Here is a 26,995-nt window from a genome sequence, read left to right on the forward strand (position 1 = left end):
CCCGGAGTGCTCAGAGAGGGAACTAGACGACCCTCTCTTCTGTCTGTCTCTGTCTGTGTGTGGTGAGTGGCATATGTGTCCATATGTCGCCCCCAACTTCCCCTCTTTGTGTCCACCAGATGGCGACCCAGCCGCGGAGCCGAACCCCAGGGAGGAGGTTCCTGACCCGAATGTGCTGGTCCAAGCGAGGTGGACAAGCCCCAAGGTACCCCTAAGTCCAGCCGGGGGGGGTGCTCCCCCAAAGAATTTTTTGGGGGGTGCAGTTCGGTTGGGGACTCCTCCTGAGGGGAGGGGAGGTGGGGAAGCGATGGAGCTGGGTCCTCCGGTAGCCAGTGAGGAGGGCGGGCCAGGCATGGGCCTGCGTCTGCCTCCAGAGGGGTGGAGCGCCATAGAGCCCCCGGGTAGGCATGAGGACCCAGCTGGGACAGACAGGAAGAGGGCCTGCTTGTCCCAACGGACGCAGAAGGGGCTAGCCGGATGGTCTGGCAATGCCCCCCCCCTTGGCACCAGGGCCGTGCAGCGAGAGGGGCTGCATATAGTCCCAGAAGGCACCAGCCTGGGGTGCCTGGAACAGTCGCCGGAGGCTCTGGGACAATCTCCCTGCGCGGTTGCAGGGGGTGACACAAGAAGTGTCAGAGGGGACGTGTGGAGACGGGCCCACACATACCCAGATGGATCGGCCCTGATTATTGTGTGCAGGTACGAGAGAGTCCGGGCCGCCATGCGGGACCACACGGGGAGCCAGGCCGAGGGTCCGGGGCCGCCATGCGGGACCAGCCGGGGAGCCAGGCCGAGGGTCCGGGCCGCCATGCGGGACCACGCCGGGGAGCCAGGCCGAGGGTCTGGGGCCGCCACGCTGACCACGCCGGGGAGCCAGGCCGAGGGTCCGGGGCCGCCACGCCTGACCACGCCGGGGAGCCAGGCCGAGGGTCCGGGGCCGCCACACCTGACCACGCAGGAGCCAGGCCGAGGGGTGGGGCCCGCACGCTGACACGTCGGGGAGCCAGGACGAGGGTCCGGCGGGGCGCCACCGGGACCACGCGGGGAGCCAGGCGAGGGTCCGGGGCCGCCAAGCGGGACCACGCCGGGGAGCCAGGCCGAGGGTCTGGGGCCGCCACGCCTGACCACGCCGGGGAGCCAGGACGAGGGTCCGGGGCCGCCAAGCGGGGCCAGGCCGAGGGTCCGGGGCCGCCAAGCGGGACCACGCCGGGGAGCCAGGCCGAGGGACCGGGGCCGCAACGCCCTGACCACACCGGGGGGCCAGCCCGAGGGACCGGGGCCGCCAACGACCTGACCACGCCGGGGAGCCAGACACGAGGGACGGGGGCCGCCACGCCTGACCACGCCGGGGAGGCCAGACCGAGGGACCGGGGCCGCCACGCCTGACCACGCCGGGGAGCCAGCCTGAGGGACCGGGTCCTCCAAGGGGAGGATACAGCAGGGCAGAGGAGCCCTGTGGTTGCCACAGTCCGCCCCGCCGCCTCCAACTGATGGTTACTGCTGGGGCTCCGAGGACGTAGCCCTTGGGGGGGGGGGGCTCTGTCAGGATTGCCTGCAGCTGGGCTCCACACCTGAATCCAATCCTGACGCCCCATAAATGCCGGAAGTTTTCCGCCCGTTCTGGGTCTCTGGCATTTTCGTGAACTCTCCTGCACGAACTTGACCTGATTTAGTTTCATGTGTTTTGAGTTCTGGCAATCGCCACACGCCTACGGGTTAGTTTATGTTCGTAATTTAAGTTAAATTGTTTTTCGGCCACCGCGCCATTGTTTATTTGTATTTCTTTGAGTTTATTGTTTGTTTAAAAATAAAAACCCCTTCCCAGAATGTCAGACCTCTGCGCTTCCATCCCCCGTAAGTCCGTAGTCGTGACAACACCATTGATTAATCAAAATCGAAACACCAAAAATTAACACATTTTTATTCCCTTCGTGTTTATTAGAACAAAACAAAAACAGGAAAAAAATGAATTTGACATAATGTCTCACAAAACCCCAAAAATGGACTGGAATAAATTATTGTCAGCCTTAACTTAATATTTGGTTGCACACCCTTTGGAAAAAAAAAAAACTGAAATCAGTCGCTTGTGTTAATGCAGTACTTTCCTGTGAGAAATAGATGATTTTCTGGGAAAATTTCAGTGGGGCAAATTTGGCCATGACTGTATAATATACACTGTATAGAAAACTATACTTATTAATTTATTCCTCACATATGTATATAGCGCTGTCACTTCACTTTGTAATTCCTGCCCCTTATTGTATTGTATTTTTGTATTTTCGTGCTCTATTTACTACATTCATGTCTGCACGGAAGGAGCTGCTTTTCTCATTAGGGGGGGTTCTCATACCTGCATATTGTACCTATTCTATTCTATTGTACCTATTCTATTCTATCATGCAGACGATTCCATCTCCCTCTCCCAGCGCCGAGACACCTTTTCCACTCCGTCTCCCTCATGCAGCTTGTGGGAGCAGCTCGGCCGCAGTAAAACTGCCCACGGAGCTATAAACAGTGTAATTAAACTCTTTGGGGGGGATTTAGCCAGGCCTACAGACTCCTAAGCCTGTGGTACAGGGCAGGGGGAGCAGCCAAACGAACAGTTCTGGTGGTTGATAAACCGTACCCAGATACCGTTTATTTCAGTCTATTACCTATAGACATTCTTTAATCTACACTAGTTACTGGAAATAAGAAAAACGTCCCTTTCCCCCAGCATGTGAGGTAACCTGAATTAAAGTGGTGAGTAATTGAAATCCTCATAATCCACCATAACTCTGGAAAATGGAAAATGTGAACGCTGCCCAGTGAAGTGGATGACCATCTGTCTTACTTTAGCTTTCGCGCTTATTAAAGAGACGAGAGAGTACAGGACGGCGGATGCCAGCGCTCTGAAACTGGATATTGTGTGGTTCCTCTGGACACAACTCAGACTACTGGTAATTGATGAGAGAGTATTTAAAAATTACTGCTATCTGACAGGATGCGGCCTGATGCAAATGCATCAAGCAGGAGATAATAAGCCCGTTTGGTCAAGTCATCGTAGTACATTTTTGCTTTTTCATGCAATTCTGAAAATGTTCTTTCCACACGTTCTACTGCATTCAAGTTACGTCGTTATGGGACACGTCTGAATAACATCTCCAAAATGTTCTGCATAATTTTTATATACTACACTATTAGTAATTAGTGATAATCAGTAATAAACCACATTATTGACACACCACAGGTAAATAGTCTTGACAAACGTTATATGAGTGACTGAGTGAAATACAGCGGCCATATGAAATGAAAATAAAATGCAAATTATTCTTCATTACTACTTACCATACATAACGATACATGTAACCGATAATGATAAAAGGAGCGCATACATTCACTCTTTGCTCCATTCATTTTTCCTCCACTTGCAGGTGTGCAGATGAACATGAACGAACAGAATGAATCATCTCCTGCTGGGAGATCATAATGGACCCTGAACAATTCCTAACCACACACACTCACAACACACACACCCCCACACACACCCCCACACACCCACACACATGCACACACACACACACACACAAGCACACACATGCACACGCACACACACACACACAAGCACACACATGCACACACACACACACACACACACCAAACTGATTCAGGCTGTTATCTTTATGAAACAATGTGCCTTTTGAGCACAGACGTCCATTTTGCATTCCGACTTTTGCTGAGATGCATGAAAACAACCAAAAAAAAAATCTGTAAAAATCTCTGAATTTTATTTATGTATTAAATTCTATTTTGCAAACTGTTGCAGGGGCGTTTCCAAGGACTCAGGCAAGGACCAGGACACACGGGTGAATTCGGAATTATAGTCTGAGATTCTGAGAGCTTGTCCAATGGATCGTTCCTCTTTTCCCGACCCAAAAAAGAAACAATTACGTATTAGTTTAATGATGTATTCGATCAGTGATTTACTACGGGGCAGGTCTGCCTTGGCGGCAGATGAATTAAAAAGCACCATTGTTTCTATTGTCACCCTGAATGAGCAGGTCTGAATGCTGCTGCTCTCAGGGGGCTCGTGAATGTCAGAGCCGATCGGAGCTGAGCGGCCCGTTCATCTCATTAGTTCATCTGATTAAATACCCGAGGAAATATGTCACGAGTCCACGTCTGCGGCCGCATGACAAAGTGTCCCCCCCGTGAGAGCTCTTCGCTCTTCTTAATTTGTTTCTAATTAAAATCTCCTCCCCAGATGAAAGGCTTTCTGCACCTGATGCATTTTTGCAATGCGGTAAAACTGCTTGATTTACCTCCCTGACGTAGCAGGCCGTTTGGATTTATGGAGCCCCGTGCATGAGCGGGCATAAAATATTTACTCTCGTCCTGACGGCCTTATATTACAGCGGCCCCAGCGGGCGCCACTTCAGGTGGCGTCTTTTCATTTTCCTCCCTCCGCTCGCCAGAGCCCTTCTCATCACTGGCATGGTAACCTCTGCCGAAAGCGCAGAACAAATTAAATTACACCGCTCCAAACGAACTTGAGGGGAAGAGTGAAGACCTTGAGACCAGAGTGTAATACAGACATGAACAAAGATTGATCAGATGCTAAATCCACAGAATCTACTTACAGTACAATGAGACCCAGCTTTTAAAAAGAGACGAGAAAAATTCCAACTCATTTACCAAGACAGGATTTAGCATAATGACCCTGCAGTGTAGGAAAAATCGTTACTTATTATAATATTATACTTGTAAAAAACTGCCGAAAATGTCCCACAGAGGGCGAAATGGTTTTCCGTTACTGAGACACGAACTCCCAGACCACGAGTGGGGAGCCGACAGTTTAACGTCCTGGGATTTGGCTCCCCGCGTAGGAACAGTGTAGAGGTCAGAGCGGAAATTCCACTCACACAGAGAGGGACACTGACGTTTATTTACTGGTCTCCGTCTCCGTTTCTGAATATCATGGCAAGACCAGGAGAAGTAGTGTAGTCGAGGTAGGACGTGACACTGAGAGACAACTTCCCAAAACTTCATCAGCTCGCAATGGTTGGACCTTCAGTTGGACGTCTGCACGCTCCCAGTTAAACAGAGTAACTGGGACTGTGGTGAAACTCATTATTGGCCCTGTAGATAATTAAATAAGCGCATGGCGTGGCGCGTGGCGCATGGCGTGTGGCGCATGGCGTGTGGCCGACCCAGTGACTCTGACTGATGGGGGTGGTAGTAGCCTAGTGGTTAACACACTCGCCTATGAACCAGAAGACCCAGGTTCAAATCCCACTGACTACCATTGACTACCTGAGCAGGACACTTAACCCTGAGTGTCTCCAGTGGGGGACTGTCCCTGTAACTACTGACTGTAAGTCGCTCTGGATAAGGCCGTCTGGTAAACGCTGTAAATGTAAATGATGAGTTCAGTTCAGACAGAGGCGGACGTTGAAATGAGCCTCAGCTTCGTTACCGCCAGTGATTACGCTCTCATTCGGTTGCGCCGAACCACCCGCCTCGCGCGGAGATCCTGAAATGTCACATGAAAGATGGCGGCGCACGTGGGAGTGATTTTGCCGTGAAGATCAGCCCTGGAGAAGCAGGTTGATTTGTATACAGGAGAATTGATCTGTTTTACACTCGCCAGCCACGTTCTGCACACACGCACACACACCACACACACACACACACACTGCATATCTTGAGCCTGCCGCTGTGTAATCGTCCCTCGGCGAAGTGGCAGATGGGCGCTGTTTACACACACACATCAGTGCACAGGTACATGTCAGATGCTTGAGATGTGCACTCCACGTCCTCCTGGAACCAGATGACTGCACTTCCTCAACTGCCGCGGCGCAGAATGCAATGAAACAACACATTCGGTATAAATCACGCATTCAACTATAAATTAAACTGTGTTTAACACGTGTTCAAATTAAATGGATGTATGTATTTGCCGGTGAGGATGATGAAGGTGAAGGAGCGGGCGTGGTCCCTTTGAGTAGAACCTCCTGCACGGCAGAATGAGAAATGCAGCGTTGCAGCCGCGCAGCTTTTATTTACAGAACGGCCTAAAGGCCCAACGCGCCGGTTTCTTTATGAAGTGATTTGTCGGTCAGATCCGTGACGAAGTGACGGGTTTTCATCGTCACTCATGCACTCCACCGACATTATGAGTCCACAGCGCGTTTATTCTGGACAGAAGCCGCATTGACGCGCCTTTAATTCGGCATAGCCGCCGGCATTGATCTGCCGGCAGACTTTATCAGGCCGCACCAGGAGACGGAGGACGCGTAATGGTCATGATGCAGCATTCTGGGACCCGCGTGTCCCCCAGAATGCACGCTGCCAGGGGGGCGTGTGAGATTCGCCCGGTTAAATATTTACCCTCTGAAGGGTCGGCCGAAGCGTCCCGATTGTCCGAATCAAGTCTTCGTGCCGCCATCTGTCCGCACCGACTGCCAGACAGGGCTATTACCAGGCCGCAGAGGGAACAGGCTGTGCCGAACAGCCAGGCACGTGGCACCTGCGTCCACGTCCCCGACTTCCCCGTCCCCCATTCTGCAATGCACAGAATCAATTTTCACGTTTTCAGCTCCTCGCCGCGTGTCCTCCCCTGGAAGAAAAAAGTGTCACCTGCGTCATTTCTTCTGGGACACTGGGGACAAGGAAAATGCCACAGCTTGAGCTCAAGAGAGACTGACGACTTTGTGGTTCATTAAGAGATCAAGGAATACCGACATTCTTTTATAAAAACTAGTCCATTAAGAGCAAATATTCAAAGATATCAATGTTTAAGGAGAGTTTTTATTTGATATAGGACCTTCAAGACCACAGCGGGTGCTGTACCATCTACTTTTTTGTAGAACTTATGCAGACAATGCCAGCACTGACAGAAGCAAGAAGGTCCAATCGCTGCTGGGCGCTTGGCTTCCAGTTTACTGAGAAAAGATGCTGCTGATGTCCAGAAATTTGCTTAGTGAGCTCAGATTTGTTGCATTGGTTTGGATTGTCCCTGACCCAGTGTCTCCTGGGTTGCTGCGAAACGGGTCCCTCTTCCCACGGGGATGTGGGACAGGTAAAGGGCCTTCAGAACCTGTGTGTGGAAGAGATTTGCCCCCCCCAACACACATCAAGCCGAGGACACCGCAGAGATCCGAGTGAAGACATGCCGTTGATGGCACACGTCATATTTTACTCGTAGGTCCGGATGTCCTCCAGCAGCTGAGACGTAAACACGGAGAGAGGGGCAGAATTCGAGATTTAATGAAGCCCGTCTCATCTGCGGTGTCCACGTGACTCTCCTGGTCCTCGTCCAGACAATATTTTTTTTGATTGGGTTATAATGTCGGCAAATGATTCCGCTGCGCGGCCCAGTTTTCCCTGAGGGCTCTCGATTAAGCGAGAAGTCGCTCGGCGGGGTGCGTTTGTCCCCACGGGAGACTGAAGACGGGAGGCGTGGGGACGAGGAGAGATGTTTGTGACATGCGGGCGCAGAATTAAGCACGATTAGGTCATTTACACTCTAATTGTTGTGAAGAAATAGCCGAACGAGGCCTGTGGAGATCCGGTTTCTTTTTTCATCCACTCAGGACAGGGGCTCGATTCAGAGGCTGATGGAGGCGAAATTAGAACCTTTAATTACCGGCTGCTTAATTAATAACCAAATAAAGAAAACTGTGTTTTTCAGGAAGACGTAAATGGCTTGTGACTGTCCCACTGGAGCTGGTTTCATGCTGTGCATCTAATATGAAGTGTTGTGTTCGTCACGTGCATTACAAGCATCCTGAATCGCTGTTTTGGGCTGATAAAGATAAGATACCAAGTCCTAAAATAAATAAAAAGGGGGAAATAAATGACAATGAAAGGGGAATACGGGGTAGTGAAAAAGTAGGAGAACATGAGACACCTGAGGCTTTTATATGAAACATCTCACCAGTTCTTGCCGCATATTTCTACTTATTCCACGTTGCACGCAGTGGGAATCTATTGTAATGCAGCGCAGCTCGTCCTGCAGAATCTGCATGCTGTTATCAACAATGCGCCCGCGGACAGACACTTTTCCCTTTCTGTTCCACAGCATGCTCCTCCCTTGCAGCACTTAGCCAAGAGGAGAGATATGGCGCTGGAGCAGAGCCGATAATAGAAGAGCAAGGGACACTTTTCCCTTCCCACGGGGACGAACAACCTTCATAGTTCCTCATCCTGCTTGTCCCAGCAGGATAAATAAAACGATTTCAGTCATTCATTGCAGGAATATTGTGGGGAGATGAGGAAACTGGACTCCACCTGAACGTGATGTAGCATCTCCATCATGTGGCCGACAGCAGAATTGCCCCAGAGGACATCAGGACTAATCTGTCATTTAAGTACATTTGTGACATTGCTGTGCAGATTCTGCACTGCCTTTAAAACCAACAAAGCAAATAATATTCAGAAATTCATCTAAATTCCACTCACATCTGAGCTCACTAAGCAAATTTCTGGACATCATCTTTTCTCAGTAAACTGGAAGCCAAGCGCCCAGCAGCGATTGGACCTTCTTGCTTCTGTCAGTGCTGGCATTGTCCTGCATAAAGTTCTACAAAAAAGTAGATGGTACAGCACCCGCTGTGGTCTTGAAGGTCCTATATCAAATAAAAACTCTCCTTAAACATTGATATCTTTGAATATTTGCTCATAATGGACGAAATTTTTTAAAAGAATGTCGGTATTCCTTGATCTCTTAATAAACCACAAAGTCGTCAGTCTCTCTCGTTATATTCAAATTCCCAAATTGCCCCCGAACACCAATCATTCCGGAGAAAGCTGGTCCAGTCCCCCGTTCTCATGCCACACGTCCTTCATAATGAAGATGGACCGGCTCGGCTTACTTGCTGCGTGCTTTATTTACAGCTCATTCAGATTTTTACATGTTCAGTCGTGGTTTTCAGAGGTTGCTGCTTCCGTTTTCATTTTGCCAATTTGCATACCGCATATAATTTGCATATAATTTGTGGGGCAGTGGTGGCCTAGCGGTTAAGGAAGCGGCCCCGTAATCAGAAGGTTGCCGGTTCGAGTCCCCACACGCTGCTCCCCGGGCGCCTGTCATGGTGCCCACTGCTCACCAAGGGTGACGGTTAAATGCAGAGGACAATTTTCACTGTGTGCACCGTGTGCTGTGCTGCTGTGTATCACATGTGACAATCACTTTCACAACTTCAGAATGTTCCGAAGAGTGATCAGATGAATAGTAAAAATGTCCCTCTTTACCATTAAAAAAATTAACTCAGCATTTCAAGGACCTGCTGAGATCATTTCTGTGCTTCTCCCGTTAACACAAGTGAGAGTGTTGAGGAGCACAAGGCTGGAGATCATTCAGGATGCTTTATAAAGGAGGATGATGCTTGAAATCGTTGCTCTTCCTCTGTTAACCATGGTTACCTGCAAGAAAAACACGCGCCGTTATCATTGCGCTGCATTAAAACGGTTTCACAGGCAAGAACATGGCTGCTACTAACATTGCGCCTAAATCAACCATCTATCGGATCATCGATAGTTTGGGGCATCTGGAAAATGACTGCGCAGAGAAGAGAAGGTGAGACCATTCATGTGTGGTGCTCCTTCTCATCCAAGGGAGTGGGGCTCACTCACAATTTCACCCCAGAACGCGGGCATCCCAGCCGTCCGAGAACAGTCTGGTGAAGAACGCTGCCTTTCCAGCATGACGGAGAGCCGCGCTCCATCAGGAGCACTCCATGGTCAGGAAACTCCCCGGGCCTTAATCCAACGGAGAACTTGAAGGAACGGGTCTCCAGTCAGTCAGGATTTGGCTCCTTAAGTTGATTGACAGGGTGTCAGGGGCCGAAATGCAGAGGTCTTGATGTCTTGAGGTGGTAGTAGCCTAGTGGGTAAGACACTCGCCTGTGAACCAGAAGACCCGGGTTCAAATCCCACTTACTACCATTGTGTCCCTGAGCAAGACACTTAACCTTAAGTTGCTCCAGGGAGACTGTCCCTGTAACTACTGATTGTAAGTCGCTCTGGATAAGGGCGTCTGATAAATACTGTAAATGTAATGTAATGTAATTGTCAATAAAAGCCTTTATAAAACTGACAAAACCATCTCAAAACCCTGAAGCAGCAAACATTTGCGAAAAGCGTTACTTGTGTCATTCCCAAGTCTGTCCACAATGGGACATGTTGACGCCGACACCGCGAAGACATGCGAGTAAAAATAAAAACTCATTCACACGCAGCTTCAGGCTTTCATCTGAAGTCTCATCTGGACCACAGTTTTTACTTGGTATTTAGTAGCGGGCCAGAACGTAGAACGTTGCATTTATTTGGACATCCAAACAGTGGCATGATATTTATATACACGACAGGAAACCGGACCATTCAGACACGCGTTAACGGACAGCACCACTAGACAGGAGGAGGGACAAGGTCCACGAGCCACGCCCCAGACAGACATGTCACGTCGGCACACGTTCATGCTGCAGGGAGCAGCAGACGAGCAGATCAGCCACCTTCATCACCAATAACATCACCTTCCTATAATGTTCCCCAAAATCCCACCGAATATTGTGATTAATATCGATCTCATCAGCCAGACCCGGCGCCTTCCTTTCTTCAAGCCATTTGCAGCGCAGCTTTTAATCACACAAAAAGAATAAAAACTACCCACAATAAATAAAAAATTCCAGATTATATGCTCCGGCATCACAGTAAACCAGAATTGTGGTTAAGCGGTGAGAGGGAATAAGCTGTATTCAAGTAGACCTCTGGAATGATGTGCGCCGAAGGCACTTGGAAAGGGATGAAGTGTGACCTGAACACGGCGTATTTCAGACGCATCTGAGATGTCGGCCAATGAGCAATTCGGGTCATCGATCTGGAGACCCACACATCAGCTCCTGAGGTTTTCACCCAGCCTGCCATGCATCCGCTGACGCGCTTATTCCCAGGGCCATTTTGAGCTTTTCATGCACTGATGCGGTGATGGGACTTCCTGGCCACCAGAGGTCAGTAGAACATGACTGGAGCGCCGGCTCCTTTCATTCCTGAGATTTAACCCGGTGCCCATATTGCACGTCGTGCATTTTAAAGCCGGACACGCCTCCAACCCTACAGCTCGCGTTCATGAACTTGAAGGTGTTCCTTCAGGACGATACATGGTGGAGGCCATGCGCCGTAGGTGCCAAATGGGGGTGAATTCGGTGGATTTTTCCACAGCGGTACGACTGCAGGCCAAAGTATTACAGTGAAGACATCTAGCACAAGTCTAATGAAGCAGGTCCTTCAGAACGCCTGGGCTGGTGGGTCTGGTTCACTACAGACGCGCTCAGGGCCCCAGATTAAAACACGTTATTTAAAAAAAGGTGAAGGGCTCTCTTCCAGGAGCATGAGAACGAGACGTGATCTGGTGAATTGCTCATTAGCTGAGAATGTCAGTTTGAACCGGGTGGCAATTATCAAATATTACAAAAGCATCTGCATAATTTCAGGCCCTATCGAATGGATCCTGCGAAAATGAGAGGCTCTGCAATCACTCAGATGATGGGCCAAGTCAGCCTAAATTCATACATTTAAACAAAAAAAAACATTAAAATATTTAAAATGCCTTAAAGGAACAAAAGACTGTAAACAGACTACTGTGTGCAACAGTGCTTTGAGATTTATCTACAAATACGGAACCAGGGGAGTGAGCACCCCGCCTCCCTATAATAAAAAAAACAAGAAAAACGCCATTTACTTTCTTCTCTCTGGTTCTGGACAGTTCTTCATCACCGTGCCGGATCTGTACTGGACTATACAAGATTAATACTTCAAAAAAAAAGGATCTATCAGAAATTATATACAAGTTAAACTACATATTTGTTTCTTTTTCCACAGGTTTCTGATAGTTAGTCGTTTTTTTTTTTGTTTGTTTGTTCGTCTGCATCTCATATACGTGAACAACTTGGCTATGCTGTTACTGTAACATCCTTTATACTACAAACAGAAGGCATAACAACTTCAAGTACAGTCAAGTCTCTATGTACAGGTCAAAGGTCACAGTCTTTGAGCACGAGCACGCAGCCCTGCTCGGGGGAGTGGCTATCTTCAGAGCGCCGTAACAGCATTCAGGTGGGCGTGGCCCACGCCATCGTCCTTTTAACTTTTGACGATTGGACACATCGTTCTTTTTTCCATTTTCAGCATGCTTCACAAAGCTCCGTGCTAATTCTTCAGTTTCTCCGGTTGCCATGGAAACCCAGGGTCACAGCAGGAGTTCTTAGAACTCGGAAAAAAAAAAAGAACAACAATAATAAGTTAAAAAGAGGGGAGGATATCAGGTCTTCTTCTTCTTCTCCTGTTCTCCAGGTCTGGGCAGCATGAGGCTCACCTCTGGAACCTGGAACCTGCAGCTCCGCCCAGAGGGGCGGGCCGGGCGGGGTGAGGGGGTCGGTCTGCAGCTGCTACATGGTGCCAGACTTATCGCTGGATGCGGAGGACGCGTTAGCGTTAGTATTAGCGTTAGCGTTGTTGTTGGGGAAGATCTTCTCGGTGGGGGTGACGGCAGGGCTGCCCACGCCGGATGAGCTGGAGCTGCTGGTGCGATGCTGAGGCGGCGCCGGGCGGGCTGGCCGCATGGGCGGGGGGCGGAGCTGCGACCCGGCGAGTCGGGCGGACAGAGCCGGCTTGAAGGTGGTCATCATCTCGCTGGTGGAGTTGCTGGGGCGGCGCAGGGCGGCGTCAGGGTCGCGGATCATGATGGTGTGCAAGAGGACTGGCCGGTTCTGAGCTCATGGGGTTCTTCATGGGTTCCAGTGTGTCTAGAACCACATCCGGGGCCTGCTTGGCTGTGTTCTGCCTCTCCAGCTCACGCAGCTCATGAAGGGCGGTGGACATGGTCTTCTCAATGTCCTGCAGGACAGCACAAGGGGAAGAGGATTAATTCAGAACCAACAACTGATGATGACTGAATTATCGCATGCTCATATGAGCATAAGAAAGCATTCTAATTCATATCTTCTTGTACAGATCAATCAGAAAAAAACCTTAATTGCCCTGGCTTCCATGAACCTTCCAAGATCTCCAACAGATATTGAGTTGGGTCCTATCATCCGATTATTTTCATACATCAACCATGAAGCTCAAAGACAGAATAAAGAATAAATCCTACAAAATAAGACAACAGTGTATCACGTGGTACGTGTATCAAAGATCCCATAATGCAGTGCGCACAAACTGAGGGTGACTTTGAAGCACTAAAAGAGGATTTCCCGCTGCTTCGTAACCCTTTGAAACTGCTCTTGTGTAGGTCCAGCTGCAGTGTAAAGATCCTGTTCGGCAAGGCAACTGAAGCACTGCATTATGGGATCTGTAGTTTGTGTTCATGAGAGCCTCAAATCGCCAGGCCATAATAATAGATCTATATAAAGTGGCTCGCAGGCCGCATTGACACCCCTGGTGTACGGGATTCAGGGGTCACAACTGTTTATCACACAGGAAATAATGAAAGTGAAGTGATTGTCATTGTGAGACGCTGCAGCACAGCACACAGTGACACGGTGAAATGTGTCCTCTGTATTTAACCGTCACCCTAGGTGAGCAGTGGTCACCATGACAGGCGCCCGGGGGGCAGCGTGTGGGGGCGGGACCTCAGTGGCACCTCGGCGGATCAGGATTCAAACCGGCAACCTTCTGATTACGGTAAGCCACCACTGCACCTCACACTTTGGGGGACCTTCATCAAGGGGACCTCAGTGGCACCTTCTGATTATGAGTCCACTTCCTAGGCCACCACTGCCACTACTATTTTTAAAACACGTCCCATTGAGAGAGACTAATGGCTGCGGCTTGACATTTCCCAGGATGCCCGGGGCGACCTGCAGCGCTCCTCAACTGAACAAATACAAAATCCAACTACGGTGAAGATGCCCTGATGTTACCCCTCGTTCAGGAGCGGCGAGTGGTAATTACGGATTAACGATAAACTGCGAAATCTCTTTATTGTGGCTCAGCGTGAGGCAGCGCGCTGGAAACCAAGGCGCCATCACCACAGCGCATCTCATTTATCCCCCATTAACCCGAGGACGGCTATTAAAACGCACCATTGTGCCTCAGCGTCATCGCCGTGGCGACAGTGACCAGACGCTCTGCTCGCGGCCGCATCGATGTCCACTTACTGACGGCACCGCATGATTGGCTATTACTGTCATAGCGGAATAACACAGAATTATGCTCAATTTAACCCAACAGGATTCTGCAGCATGCAACATTGCAACCGTTACTCCGTTAAATACGTACTGCTGGATTAAAACATTTTACTCCACTCTTACTTCTCTACACGCGACTACTAACTTTTTTTTTTTTAACATGCTTTACTCTTCCCGCCAGTAGATCTTACATTCACTCGTAGCAGCAAATCACATGACACCGTTCCCCCAATCAGATATGACACGTATAATTAGCATGCATAAGATCATTTGTTCTCTCAGATGTAGACCCTTAATCACGAGAACCCGGGCAAACAACACAACACAACACACAGAACCCCGAGACACGCGACTCAGACTTGACATGCGGGCGAGGTGTGTAGGGGTCCACCTCCTCGACTGCGGGACTTTCTCTCCACCAGCCCTGCACTGACACCACGTGCAGGCTCACTCTACCCTGGAAGGGCGTGTCAACTCAACAACAACACACTTCCGGCCTTATGCACCAGACCTTGCGCATCTCTGCTCTTTTGCACATGTTTGTCTTGTCTTGTGTGTCCTGTTTGAAATATCCAACATATCCACTTACAAGCGTCTACATGATGTTGTCCAGTTACGTCCTGCTCAGTTTTCCTTTTCTCCTGTAGTTCGTATAGTTTAGTTTTAGCGTGTATTTTATATTGGACTATGGGGCGGGTCTGTTATTTCCAGACGTGTATACTGTTGTACTGACAATAAGCCAAGTGTCAGGATTGGCTGCTGCTGGGGACCAATCCAGACAGCGGATAGAGGCGCCGCCGCCTCTTTGTGAACTCTTCTCTGTGGACCCGCCAACTGTTTGACGTGTTTTGAGTTCTGGCCATCGCCACGCGCCGGCGGCCTGGTTTAAGCTCTCACCGCATTTCCCCCGTTTTTCTTTATTGTTGAATAAATCCTTCATGTTCATTATGTCCCGCCTCTGCGCCTACTTCCCCCGGAAAAGCATGTGAACACACACACCACATACACACACACACACACACACACACACACACACCCATCCGGAATCTCGGCTGCTCTGGCCACGCCTGGTCATGTCGAAGCTTGTGAACCAGGCCCCGTTCACTTGGTGACACCGGCGCTCACCTCTGCCAGGGCCTCGGCCTCCAGGGACTTGTGGTCTCCCAGGCTGCTGTGGCGCGTGGCCCCGGGGACGGGCCTGAGCGGGTGGCCCTCGGGGTAGTTCTTCCTGTCGGAGTAGTTGATGCTGCCGGCGCTGCCGAACGTGCCCAGGCGCCTCTTCTCCGGGCTCTCGACGCGGCCGCGGCCGACCGCCATTTTGTGGGGGCTGCTGGGACAGGCGGCGGCTCGCGGGGGCGTGTCCGCGCCCCGGGGCGGACTGTGGGCGTCGGCGCCGCTGCGGCGGCGAGGTATGGCCGCCCCGTCCGAGCGCAGTCTCACCCTGCGGATATCAGCGCTGTTTAATTAAATCGGGTTATTACCACGTTATCACCACGGCAACGCAGACTGCGGTTCAACACTCGCCTGCCCATCCCTCCGCCGAAGCTGTAGTCCGGTGAATGCTCACAGGGGGACTGCAGCTCGTTCCTGGACGAGGCTTTATCGTCCAGGAGGGGGCCGCTGCTGGCCTCGCTGTCGGCCTTCTGGCTCAGGCTGTCTGAGAAGGCGTCGTCCCTGAGAAACGCGGAAAATCGGCCAATCATCACGCGGTTAAAGGTCAATTTCACTTACCGTCCCGCTGAGACTCACATCTTATGCTCCATATTTTCCATTTAAACGACAGCAATCATGATAAAAATAAAAAAAAAAACTACGTCTTCTGGCCTTCGGTCACTTTAAAGTTCTCGACAACTGGCTTCGTTTTTACTGGAATAATTCATATCCACGGGCGTCGCTCGTCCTGCTGCCCGCAGAGTGGAGGGGAACCAGCGTGGCGAGATACAGGTCAAGTGGTTTCATTCACGGCCACCCGCTGTACTGATAGGCGAGTGTGTTACCCGCTAGGCCACTACCGCCCTATGAACCAGAAGACCCAGGTTCAAACCCCATTTACTACCATCGTGTCCCTGAGCAGGACACTTAACCCTGAGTGTCTTCAGGGGGGGACTGTCCCTGTCACTACTGATTGTATGGGTGGTGGGGTACTGAAAATAGGGTGGTAGTAGCCTAGCGGGTAACACACTCGCCTATGAACCAAAAGACCCAGGTTCAAACCCCACTTACTACCATCGTGTCCCTGAGCAGGACACTTAACCCTGAGTGTCTTCAGGGAGGGACTGTCCCTGTAACTACTGATTATAAGTCGCTCTGGATAAGGGCGTCTGGTGAATGCTGTAAAATGCTTTTCCGGCTGAAATCTGTCGAACGTAACAGCGAGGCCATGCAATGCACCATGGGAGGTTCCCGGACGTACTTACAGGTCCTGCACCACGATGTACTGGTGTGGGATGAGGCCGTCCACCCCGTTGTGCCGACCCTCCCACCAGTCCTCGGACGCGCGGTGGTACAGCAGCAGCGACGCCCCTTTTTTGAAAGACAGCTCGCGCGCTGAGCGGCCGGCGTAGTCGAACTTGGCGATGGCCTCGATCTGCTCCACCTCTGCGGCCAATGAGAAGCGACATTAGCATTAGCATTAGCATCAGACTACGAGCAGAGAGCTCCATCTAGTGGTGATACCGTATATAATACTGACTAGGACTTTATTTCATTCTATATCACCCAGTCTACAGCACGCTGTTCACCGTGTATAATGCGGGCGGGGGGATACCGCCCAGCTGTCGCCATCACCGCAGCGACTTCCTCTTCCTTCATCGGTAAATATGAGCGTCTGCCGCATTTCACATGCTTTACCGAGGGTTCCAAACATGGTACACACACACACACACACACACACGCACGTACACACATACACACACAGCCAAACACACGGGTATAGAAGTTTTAAATTGTCACATTGTGATACACAGCAGCACACCACATGGTGCACACAGTGAAATTTGTCCTCTGCATTTAACCCATCACCCTGAGTGAGCAGTGGGCACCATGACAGGCGCCCGGGGAGCAGTGCTCAGTGGGATTCGAACCGGCAACCTTCTGGTTACGGGGCCGCTTCCTTAACCGCTAGGGCCACCACTGCCCCCAATCTGAAGATGTAATATAAAGAAACACACAGGAAGGCGAGAACAGAGGGAACCACGTCTGCCTCTCAGCTTCTGTCGATCAGGAACATGCGTAACACGGCGGCTCAGCGTTCCTCATCCAATCGGACGGCGGTCAGGGTTACGTTCACGTATAAAACGAACCGGAAAACCAATCAGTCCCACTCAAGCAGGCACCACGGGGTGAAATTACCAGCGGTGGAAACGAGGACCCATCAGCACCCGTCCCCCGGATACTGAGGACGGGGTAAACAGGCTTGGAACTCGCGTCTGATTGGCCCATTTCCACCCCGAGCAAGATGAGCTTTCAGGGCTCCGCTGTGCGTTTTTCGCGCCCCCCCCTCCTTTTCCATTCCGTGTCACGGTGTGGGGGTCTGTTGCCACGGCAACGATGGCGGTCGCCGCTGCTCAGAGCGCTGCAGTTGAACGGAAGAAGGCCGGAGGCCAGTAGCTGGAGCGGTTGGGGGGTCAGGAAGGAGCCCTGATTTCACTCCGGGGAACGGGCGGAGTGTCTGCGCGTATTACGGACACGCCCGTCACCCGGAGCACGACTCAGATCCTGCGTCCGCGCTGCCTGTCCGCAGCACGTCACCGTAGAATGAGAAATTATTCTTTCTACAGGAAACTTGGCATAAAAAATGTGCAAAAAAGTCTGTCTGCAGTGTGACAGGGCGTGGCTCTTACAGACCTGAGCTGTCACAGCCCATCCGCTGTCTCCTACAGGGCAGCAAGACAAAAAGGTCAACTGCTGCTGAAGGGAAGAGGGGGGTGCGGGCTCCCACACACACCATACACACACCACCAACACACACACACAAACAACACCAACACAAAACAGAGAAACAACAACAAACACACACCACACACACAAGAGAACAAAAACACCAAAAAAAAAACAACAAACAAACAGAAAACAACACACCAACACCACACACAACAAAGAACACAAACAAACCACAAACACACCAGAAAAAAACACACAACACAAACAAACCAACAACACACAACACACACACAAACCACAAAAACAACCATAAAAAAAAAAAACACAACAACACACACCACACACACACACACACAACATACACACAACACACCATATACACACCACACACACACACCACATACACAACACACCATATACACAACACACCACACACACACACACACATACACACCACACCACACACACCAACACAACACACCACATACACCACACACACACACCACACACAAACACACCATATACAAAACACACACCCACACACACATACACACACACACACACACACAGCATTCACCAGCCATACACACACACACACACACACAACATATACACACACACCACATACACACCACACACATACACCATATACACAACACACCACACACACCAACACCATATACACACCACACCACACACATACCACACCACATACACCACACACACACACACACCACACCACATACACAACACAACACACACACCACATACCACCACCACACACCACACAGCATTCACCAGCCATACACACACACACCACACAGCATTCACCAGCCACACACACACACACACCACACAGTATTCACCAGCCACACACACACACACACAAACAGCATTCACCAGCCACACACACACACACCACACAGTATTCACCAGCCACACACACACACACACCACACAGTATTCACCAGCCACACACACCACACACCACACAGCATTCACCAGCCATACACACACACACCACACAGCATTCACCAGCCACACACACACACCCACCCACACAGTATTCACCAGCCACACACACACACACCACACAGCATTCACCAGCCACACACACACACACCACACAGCATTCACCAGCCACACTAGGCCTGGTCTTTTTCACAGTGTCAGTAAAACTGTTCACATTCCGCCTCTCTGCTTACAGAACGATCGTCCATGCAGAGCGGCTCCAGCCTGCGTTCGCCGGGTGGCCAGATGTGGGGGTCACCATTGTACCGCCCCACAAAATCCCATCTTATTGTTAAAAAAATCCCGTTGTGTGTACATTAGACTGCTGCACGACCCACGGCTCTTCCTACATCTGATCCAAATTACGCGGTCAAAAGACGGTTCATTAGGATGCAAAATAAATGTCAAAATTTGGGCTAATTTGCCGTTTATCTGCACCAATACAAACACGCCTGGATGGGGGGAAGGTGCTTTTGGTTGCCGCGTCGCGGCTCTCACCGTCATCGCTGGTGTGCGGCTCGGTCCCGTTGTCGGCCTCGTCGATGGTCCCCGGTTCGCTGTGCGGACTGTCGCTGGGGCGGAGAGAGAAAACGTCAGTCATCGCACAAAATAAGAACCACAAACACTATTCATGCTACCGAACGGAAGATGAATTCTCCATCACAGCGTTTCTGTATTTATAGCACAAAGTATAAAAATCATGCAGAATAAATGCAGCTCTGCCAAGGTGTAAAATAATGGAGAACGCAGCATAACACTCGTATTATCCTGGGATTTATGAAATGTTCCCTTATAATGCTGAGAATTCAGACCGGCGTCTGAGCAAAGTCGGAAGTAAACAATATTCTGTATTGTGATGATTCTGGTCATGTGATGATAACTATGCAACGTAAATGTAAAAAAAATGTGTTGATGAGAATTCCCTTGTCTAATCGCGTTATTATTAATTTTAGTATTTCAGGTGTGTCTCCCATCTCGTCCGCATTATTCAGATTTCCGAATGCGGTTGGTGGGAGGGCAGATGGCTGGGAGAAAAGGACGAGGTGACCTTCCGACACTGTATTCACACTGACTAAAATATTCATGGATAATTCTGACTGAAATTGGGCTAAATCGCTTTTAGTCAACTGAAACTTGACTGAAATGAGTCTGGTCGTGACTAAGACTAATAAAGACTAAAATGACAGCTTCATGCAAAGGCTAAACTAAAACTAGAACTAAGACAGGCCCCCAAAAACAGCTATAGCCAGAGGACAGACCAGCCAATCAGAAGTGAGGGCTCAGGCAGACGCAGATCGTCTCGCTCACCAGTACTCTTCCCCTCCCGCCATGCACTTCTCGTAGACCGGACCGTCCAGCTCGCGCTGGCTCGGGAAGATGACCTCGTTGTGGATGATGATGGTCTTGATGACCTCGTTGACGTGGGCCTGGCACACGACGGGGTCCTGGCCGTCCGGGATGGGCATGAGGGTGGGTCCGAAGCAGATGGCCAGGTTGTACGGGTCCATCATGTTCTCATCGCTGTACTGGGACAGGCTGGACAGACGGGGCGGAGGAGGGAACAGGATGTTTACATCGGAACGTTAAATGACCACATCTGGCAACCAAGACCAGGCTCCTAAAGTGACATCAAAGGGTCCAGAAACATGAAAGTGCCAAAAACAGACCCTGCTGAGCAGAATCCAATCAGATAATCCCAAAATGTGACTTTTTATTTCTTTTTTACCAATAATCCCCTTGTTCTGGGAAGCCCTCTAGGAGTGTCCTTCCACACGGCTATTTAAGGAGATTCGCTTCCTGCAGCAGCCTTCTCCCTATTATCTCCTTATTTAGCCTGCGGCTGCTACCTTCCTCCCGGTGAAAAGACAAGCCTAATCAGATCTAGCGTGCGTCTACTCCAGGAAGACGAGCCGCGGCGCCCCGGTGCTGGACCAGCTCCAAACTCCAGGGGCAGAGGGAAGAAGAAAATGGAGGGTTTTTGGGACGTGGAATCAGGCGCTTTGTTCCACCGCAGGGCCAAGCAGCTGCACCGGGGTTAACAAGCCAATAAAGGGGGACAGGCATACTACTGCAGAAGAGGGACACGTTAAAACGGACGTCCGGCTGGCGGCGTGATGTCCTGTACCTGCTCAAACGAGTCCCCAAACACGGCGGCCGCTGCCACTCAAATGTGTCCGGATTTCCAGCCACGGCAGATGGACGCTGAGGTGGTGAAATGGACGCCAGCCTCTGGCCATTTTACATTTTAGCTGCACTGAGGCGTGGAAATGTGCGCATTTTAGAGCCCAACCAGGAGGAGGAAAACGCTGGTAGGCGGAGTCAACAGTATGCCACGCCCAACTACACTAAACTGCGTTTAACCGCTCATTTCGCTCGTTTGCTTTCGCTCTTGGTCTAGCGCTCGTAGCGCGCAAAGCATGCTGGTCCGGTCAGGCAGGCCGGGTTCAGGCTTTTAGATCAGCTGTACTTGTCGGAACCGGTCCTTGTCTTTTTAAAAGTGTTCAAGTGAAGTGATTGTCACATGTGATACACAGCAGCACAGCACACGGTGCACACAGTGAAATTTGTCCTCTGCATTTAACCCATCACCCTGAGTGAGCAGTGGGCAGCCATGACAGGCGCCCGGGGAGCAGTGTGTGGGGACGGTGCTTTGCTCAGTGGCACCTTGGCGGGTCGGGATTCAAACCGGCAACCTTCTGATTACGGGGCCGCTTCCTTAACCGCTAGGCCACCACGGAACACACACACAACTCGGGCCGAAGAAGACAAAAAAATAGGAAAATATCTATAACCAATAATCAGGCAACTTCTGGCAAGGCCACATGCCGAAATGACAATGGTGACATATGGAAGGAACAACGTTTAATCCCGAAACAATGAACAGACTCCAAACTCACTGGTTGAGGAACGCGAAGAGGTATCTCATGACGATGATGATGGTGCGGGGCAGGGTCACAATTATCTGCTGGATGTGGTGCGCTCTTTCCAGGGACGACTCCAGCTCTGAAACGCACAGGGGACACGGAGATCATCTCACTGCGTCCCTGCCAGACCGGAAGTCCACCAATTATCGCACCAGACCCGGCTGTCGCGAAGGAGACGATTTATGAACAGAGGAATAATTTCCCCGGCACACATTTACACCAGGAGCACAATTAGGGAGTAATGAGAACAATTTCATGCATGGTGGTCGCGAGCGAAGGCCTTAGATGAACGATTCTGCGCCTGCATTCAATCTTCCCATTTCAGGGCGGGGTCACAGACACCAGCATGGCGGCGTCTCACTCTTCAGGGTTCCATTAAACCCCAGCAGGCCTGATGGTTTCCACGTGGGGTTCTCTGCAAGGCCTGCTGATATCCAGGAAAGCTCAAGAGGTACGAGACGAACATCTCAGGGTCAGAGGAACTTGGCCTACTAGCCTGAATCTTCTACCAGGTACCAAATTCTCCAGAGACAGGAACACCGGCACCTCGGTGAGGGCCGAGTCTGAGATCTATCGTCCTGAGAGCACCATTCCTTTCTAAATTTACCCTGATCTTTTATCACCTTCACTCAGGAACCATGGTGACGCCAGATACAGACACAAAGCGCTTGTTCTCCAAGCCTGGCAGCTCTTCAAAAACTTTGACTCACTTATGGTGGAAATGAAGTCCAGGAAGCATTCCTTGGGGAACAGAGGGTTCTCCAGACCCCTGAAATACAGCTTGAGGACCCCAGCCACGGAGTTGATGTCATGGTCACTCTGGTCGTCGATCAGTGGGTCCTCACCTGCAGAAAAGGCAGCGTGAGGTCACAAGCCGGCCAAGCCAGGGATGTAAAAAAAGGAGACAATTACGGCACGTCTCACCGGGACTGACCTCTTTCAAATGAATTTTTAATATCGTTGACTTCGACCTGAGAGCCTGGCACTCGAAATATGCCCTGCTGCTGCAGACCTGAGAGGGGAACATGAAGCCGAGGACATTATGCCGACACCAGAGAGTCGAGGACATGAAAGCAACCCGGAATCCCGCCGCCCCTCAACTTGGAGGCATGTGGTCTTCGTTAAAGGAACCATAATCGGTTCCTGAGCTTTCATTAAAGCCGCGGTCAGACGGACAGAGAGCCCCAAGGCCCCTCTGGATGAAATGACACATAGGATCAGGGGCGCGGCGCTGCACCGGGGGAGGTTAGAACCTGTAATCGGAATTAGCAGGGAACTCAGAACATTTCTGCTGGCCTTAACACCTCCGCTTGGCTCTTAAATAAAACCAAGGATTTCTACAAGTGAATAATATATAGATACATATATTCGGTTGGCCTATTTTAGACATTTTGCCATTTTTAAAGTTCACGTTTAAAGGTGCTTGAACCCTCCTGGCCATTTTGGAGTCAGGCTAAGTCATTTTTTTTTTATCTTAATAAGACACAGATTCCATTCCGCTTTTATGTCACTTCTGCCAGAAATGATACGCATCTGAACATTTGTGCCATATGCTGCTGTTGTCAGATTGTCAGGTTTGTAGCCGTGCACCGCTGAGGTCATTACTGACCCTGGATCAGCTAAGGCCCCACCCACACGAGAAAGTCCGCCATTGTTGTATGTAGGACGCGCTTGGGGTTAAAGGTCAAGTTGGAAAAAAAAAAAAAAAAAAACGATTTGCCGTCCACACGGAAACGCAGAAAAAGAGAAATCCACTCTAGAAACCATCTGGGTTCCCGGAAACGCCGTTTCCGTGTGGACGCAAGGCCCGATTGGACAGAAAAAAAACGTTCCAGTGTGGAACGGGGGAACTGTGGGAGCGCTGTGGTCCCGGAGACGTTCACCAGGTCAGAACTGGCACGACATGATCGGAATGTTAAAAAGCTCGAACCGACGCCCTCACCGTATAGATTGATGTAGCGAACGCAGCTCTCCACCACCAGCGGGATGGGCTGACCTGAGTCCTGAAAAGACACCAGAGATTCAGTGGGGCCTGGTTTTAGTCCCTTGGGGTCCACGCACCATTCCAGGAATAGAAGTGGTCATTTAGTAAAGCGAAGCAGAGTAAAGGTGTGAGAAGTCTCTAAACCGAAGGTTCTGTTAGCGTTACGCTGAATGGTAATGTAATGCTCTGCCGAAGCTGCATGATTAACTCATGGGAGAGAAACGGAAAGTGCGGCGCGGCGTGGCGCCCAAGGGGAGGTACCTGGTTGCGGGTACGGGCATTCCGTCGTCCCCTGGTACAGAAAGCAGCAAAACAGCAAAGGAGGAGCAGAGGAAGGGAAGCAGAAGAACCGTTAACAGTTAAGAGAGCAGCAGACAGCGCCCCCAGCGGGCCAGGGGGATAAAGCGCAGGCGTTAATCTGTGCGGCGGAATGGGGGACGGCGGTGAGGGGAGAGGGGGCCGAGCCGCCCCTCCAGCCCTGCAGGGGGCGTCCATTCACACACCACACCGGGTACCTTGATGAAGGTCTCCATATTGCCGTTAAACAGCTTATGGTTATAGATGGAGCGTGGCCTAGGCTTCCGCAGTTTCTGTGGTTTTGGGGGTAGAGTGGGGGGTCTGGGAGAGTTGACGCACACACACACACACACACACACACAAAACACCAGCTACAGTAACACATCAAACTAACAAGAGGATTCGTGCAATATTCATGCGTTGTATGACGGGAACTGCATTATAAAATGTGTAATAACAGGAAGAAAGGTGTTACGTTCCGTAATTAAAATCCGGTTTTGGAATATTAATGAGAGCACCACTAGTGTTGTTCTCGTCAACGAAATTTATGGTGAAATATCTTTGTCAATAAACCTTTATGAAGTGAAACAGAAACGAGACGTAACCTCATGTGAAAATAACATAACGTCATAAAAATTTGAATAAACGTGGTTTACGAAATAAAAACTGCACAAAAATTTCTTTGTTTTTTCACATTTTTAACAACATAAACATAACAACATTAATTATGAAATGGGTTTGACTAGAAGAATATTTAGTTTTTGTATGTTCTACCGGGTAATTTATAAAAAAAAAAAGACTAAACACAATTTTCATCGACTAAAATTAGACTAAAATGCTCAGACTGTTAGTCGACTGAAACTTGACTAGAATAAAATGAGTGTGGACGTGATTAAGACTAATAAAAACTAAAATGACAGCTTATTGCCAAGACTAAACTAAAACTAGAATTAAGACAGGCCGCCAAAAACAACGTAACGTATCTGTATATTGATGCAGCGGGCTGAAATTGTGTACTGTGTTCTTTATTTTATATATGTATATATATATATATATATATATAAGAACCCACAAACAGCAGAAGTCGGGGTTCCTGCCGACATGTTCCCCTATAAAGAGAACATCTAAAACTCGGATCATAAACCCGCACCGCGGTGTCTCTCTTAACGTGCTGCCAGATTTATGTGCATGCAGATGTTCTTAAATAAGGAGAAGGCTCTGGGAATGAGCCGGAAGCGTCTGTTTACTGCTGTTCTGTGCCCTTGAACTACCCAGCATGCTCAGGGTGGCTGCCAGTGACGGCTCATTGATGCCGCCCACCGCCGGCCCTGGCTGGTGCTTTTCCGGCTTGTTTTCCGAGCTTCCGAGTTTGAACACAGAGACCGGATTATGAGGGCAGGATGGAACGTAAACAGATTTTTTTAAAAAAATTAAAAACCGTATCTGGGGCTGCATGCAAATGAGCGGGGAAACAGCTCTGGATTTGCTGGTGAAACTTCGGCAAGGCGTCTCACCTCGTGGTTCCGCACTCGGCGCGCTCGCCTGGAAGAGAAGGAGAGGAGAAGGAAGCCCGGTTAGAAGCAGGACGGCCCTCTGTGCGGCTCCGCTGGAGGGTTTAATGAGGGCTGCGAGCGCCATTGAGGCCGAGATGAATGGGCTGGCGGCAAACACCGTTCCTGAGACAAAGGCTTTCAGTGGTCGCCGTAGAAACCTCGGCGAGCTGGTGGGGTGCAGGGGCGCACTCTCAGAGGGAAGAAAAGGGACCGGGGTCCGGGAAGGGGAGGGGACCGGGGAGCTTTTCACACTAGTGACACTGAGCGATGTCTTTGCCGGCTCAGTGAGCTCTTTGTCCTAAGCCCTGCCCATCAGGGAGCACTGGACAGTGCTGCCAGATCTCACACACACACACACACACACACACTCTCCCATGCACAGTTGTGCACAAAGGAAGAGACGTTAAATGAATGCAAATGTGCACAGCGACTTGACCATGTGCACCGACAAACGTGGAATACTGAGGGTCAAAGGTCACCACACACACACACACATAAAAAACAGGATTTTGAGGCAGCAGCGCTTGTCCCTGGCTGTAAATGGAACATCTGTTACGGTGTGAACAGTGTGTCCAACGCGCATTCACGCTTGATTCATGTTTACTTCTGTAAACAACGTTGGGATGTTGGGGCTTCTGGGTAAAATGTCGTTTTCTTTGTTGTAGAACACTGAAATCGGGGGGCCGGCGCAGCCGATTTGTTGCCAGGTGGCGCTCACCCACCAAAATCACGCGAGTGACCGCGCCCGATTCCAGACGACTAATTAACAGACAGCGTTTGCATGAATAATGGAGATGCGGGTGGAGCCGCAGTGCACCGGGCGGCTGGTCTCAGCTGCGGCGGCTCGTGGACCCCCACCATTAGACTAATTTCTGGTGGCCGAGCAGCTGGAGAATCGGACCCATCGTGGGACCCGCTGACTGATTGGGCGTAAAGTGCTTTTGGCCGGGGCGACCTTCTCAGAGCGCCGGGCCTGTGTGTTCCTCGTCTCTTCCCCTGATTCGAGGTTAACGTGCAAGGCGGGGAACTCCAGACGTTCCTCACCTTCTCCCAGCGTCTGCTTCAGCAGGTCGTGCTTGGCCTGCAGCTTGATGATGAGGTTGCTGCCGTTCAGGTACTCCTTGAACTTCTGCAGGGAAAACAAGTTCACAGATGATCAATAGATATATATATATA

The 26,995-nt window shown here is 50.4% G+C and overlaps 1 protein-coding gene across 1 annotated transcript in view; it reads right to left on the reverse strand.

Annotated features, from left to right (window-relative positions):
* Window positions 1–11,616: 11,616 nt before the first annotated feature.
* Window positions 11,617–26,995, reverse strand: part of srgap3 (SLIT-ROBO Rho GTPase activating protein 3) — a 43,387-nt gene continuing 28,008 nt past the window's right edge. Inside the window, 14 exon segments of the mRNA XM_028997709.1 lie at window positions 11,617–12,731; window positions 12,733–12,873; window positions 15,294–15,609; window positions 15,693–15,842; window positions 16,586–16,766; window positions 19,560–19,633; window positions 20,370–20,597; window positions 21,959–22,064; window positions 22,696–22,830; window positions 22,920–22,997; window positions 23,928–23,988; window positions 24,231–24,261; window positions 25,781–25,808; window positions 26,864–26,948. Coding sequence (XP_028853542.1) covers window positions 12,426–12,731; window positions 12,733–12,873; window positions 15,294–15,609; window positions 15,693–15,842; window positions 16,586–16,766; window positions 19,560–19,633; window positions 20,370–20,597; window positions 21,959–22,064; window positions 22,696–22,830; window positions 22,920–22,997; window positions 23,928–23,988; window positions 24,231–24,261; window positions 25,781–25,808; window positions 26,864–26,948 — 1,920 coding nt within the window. The 3' untranslated portion in view covers window positions 11,617–12,425.

Source organism: Denticeps clupeoides, chromosome 12, assembly GCF_900700375.1.
Source record: "Denticeps clupeoides chromosome 12, fDenClu1.1, whole genome shotgun sequence".
Taxonomy (NCBI): Eukaryota; Metazoa; Chordata; class Actinopteri; order Clupeiformes; family Denticipitidae; genus Denticeps; species Denticeps clupeoides.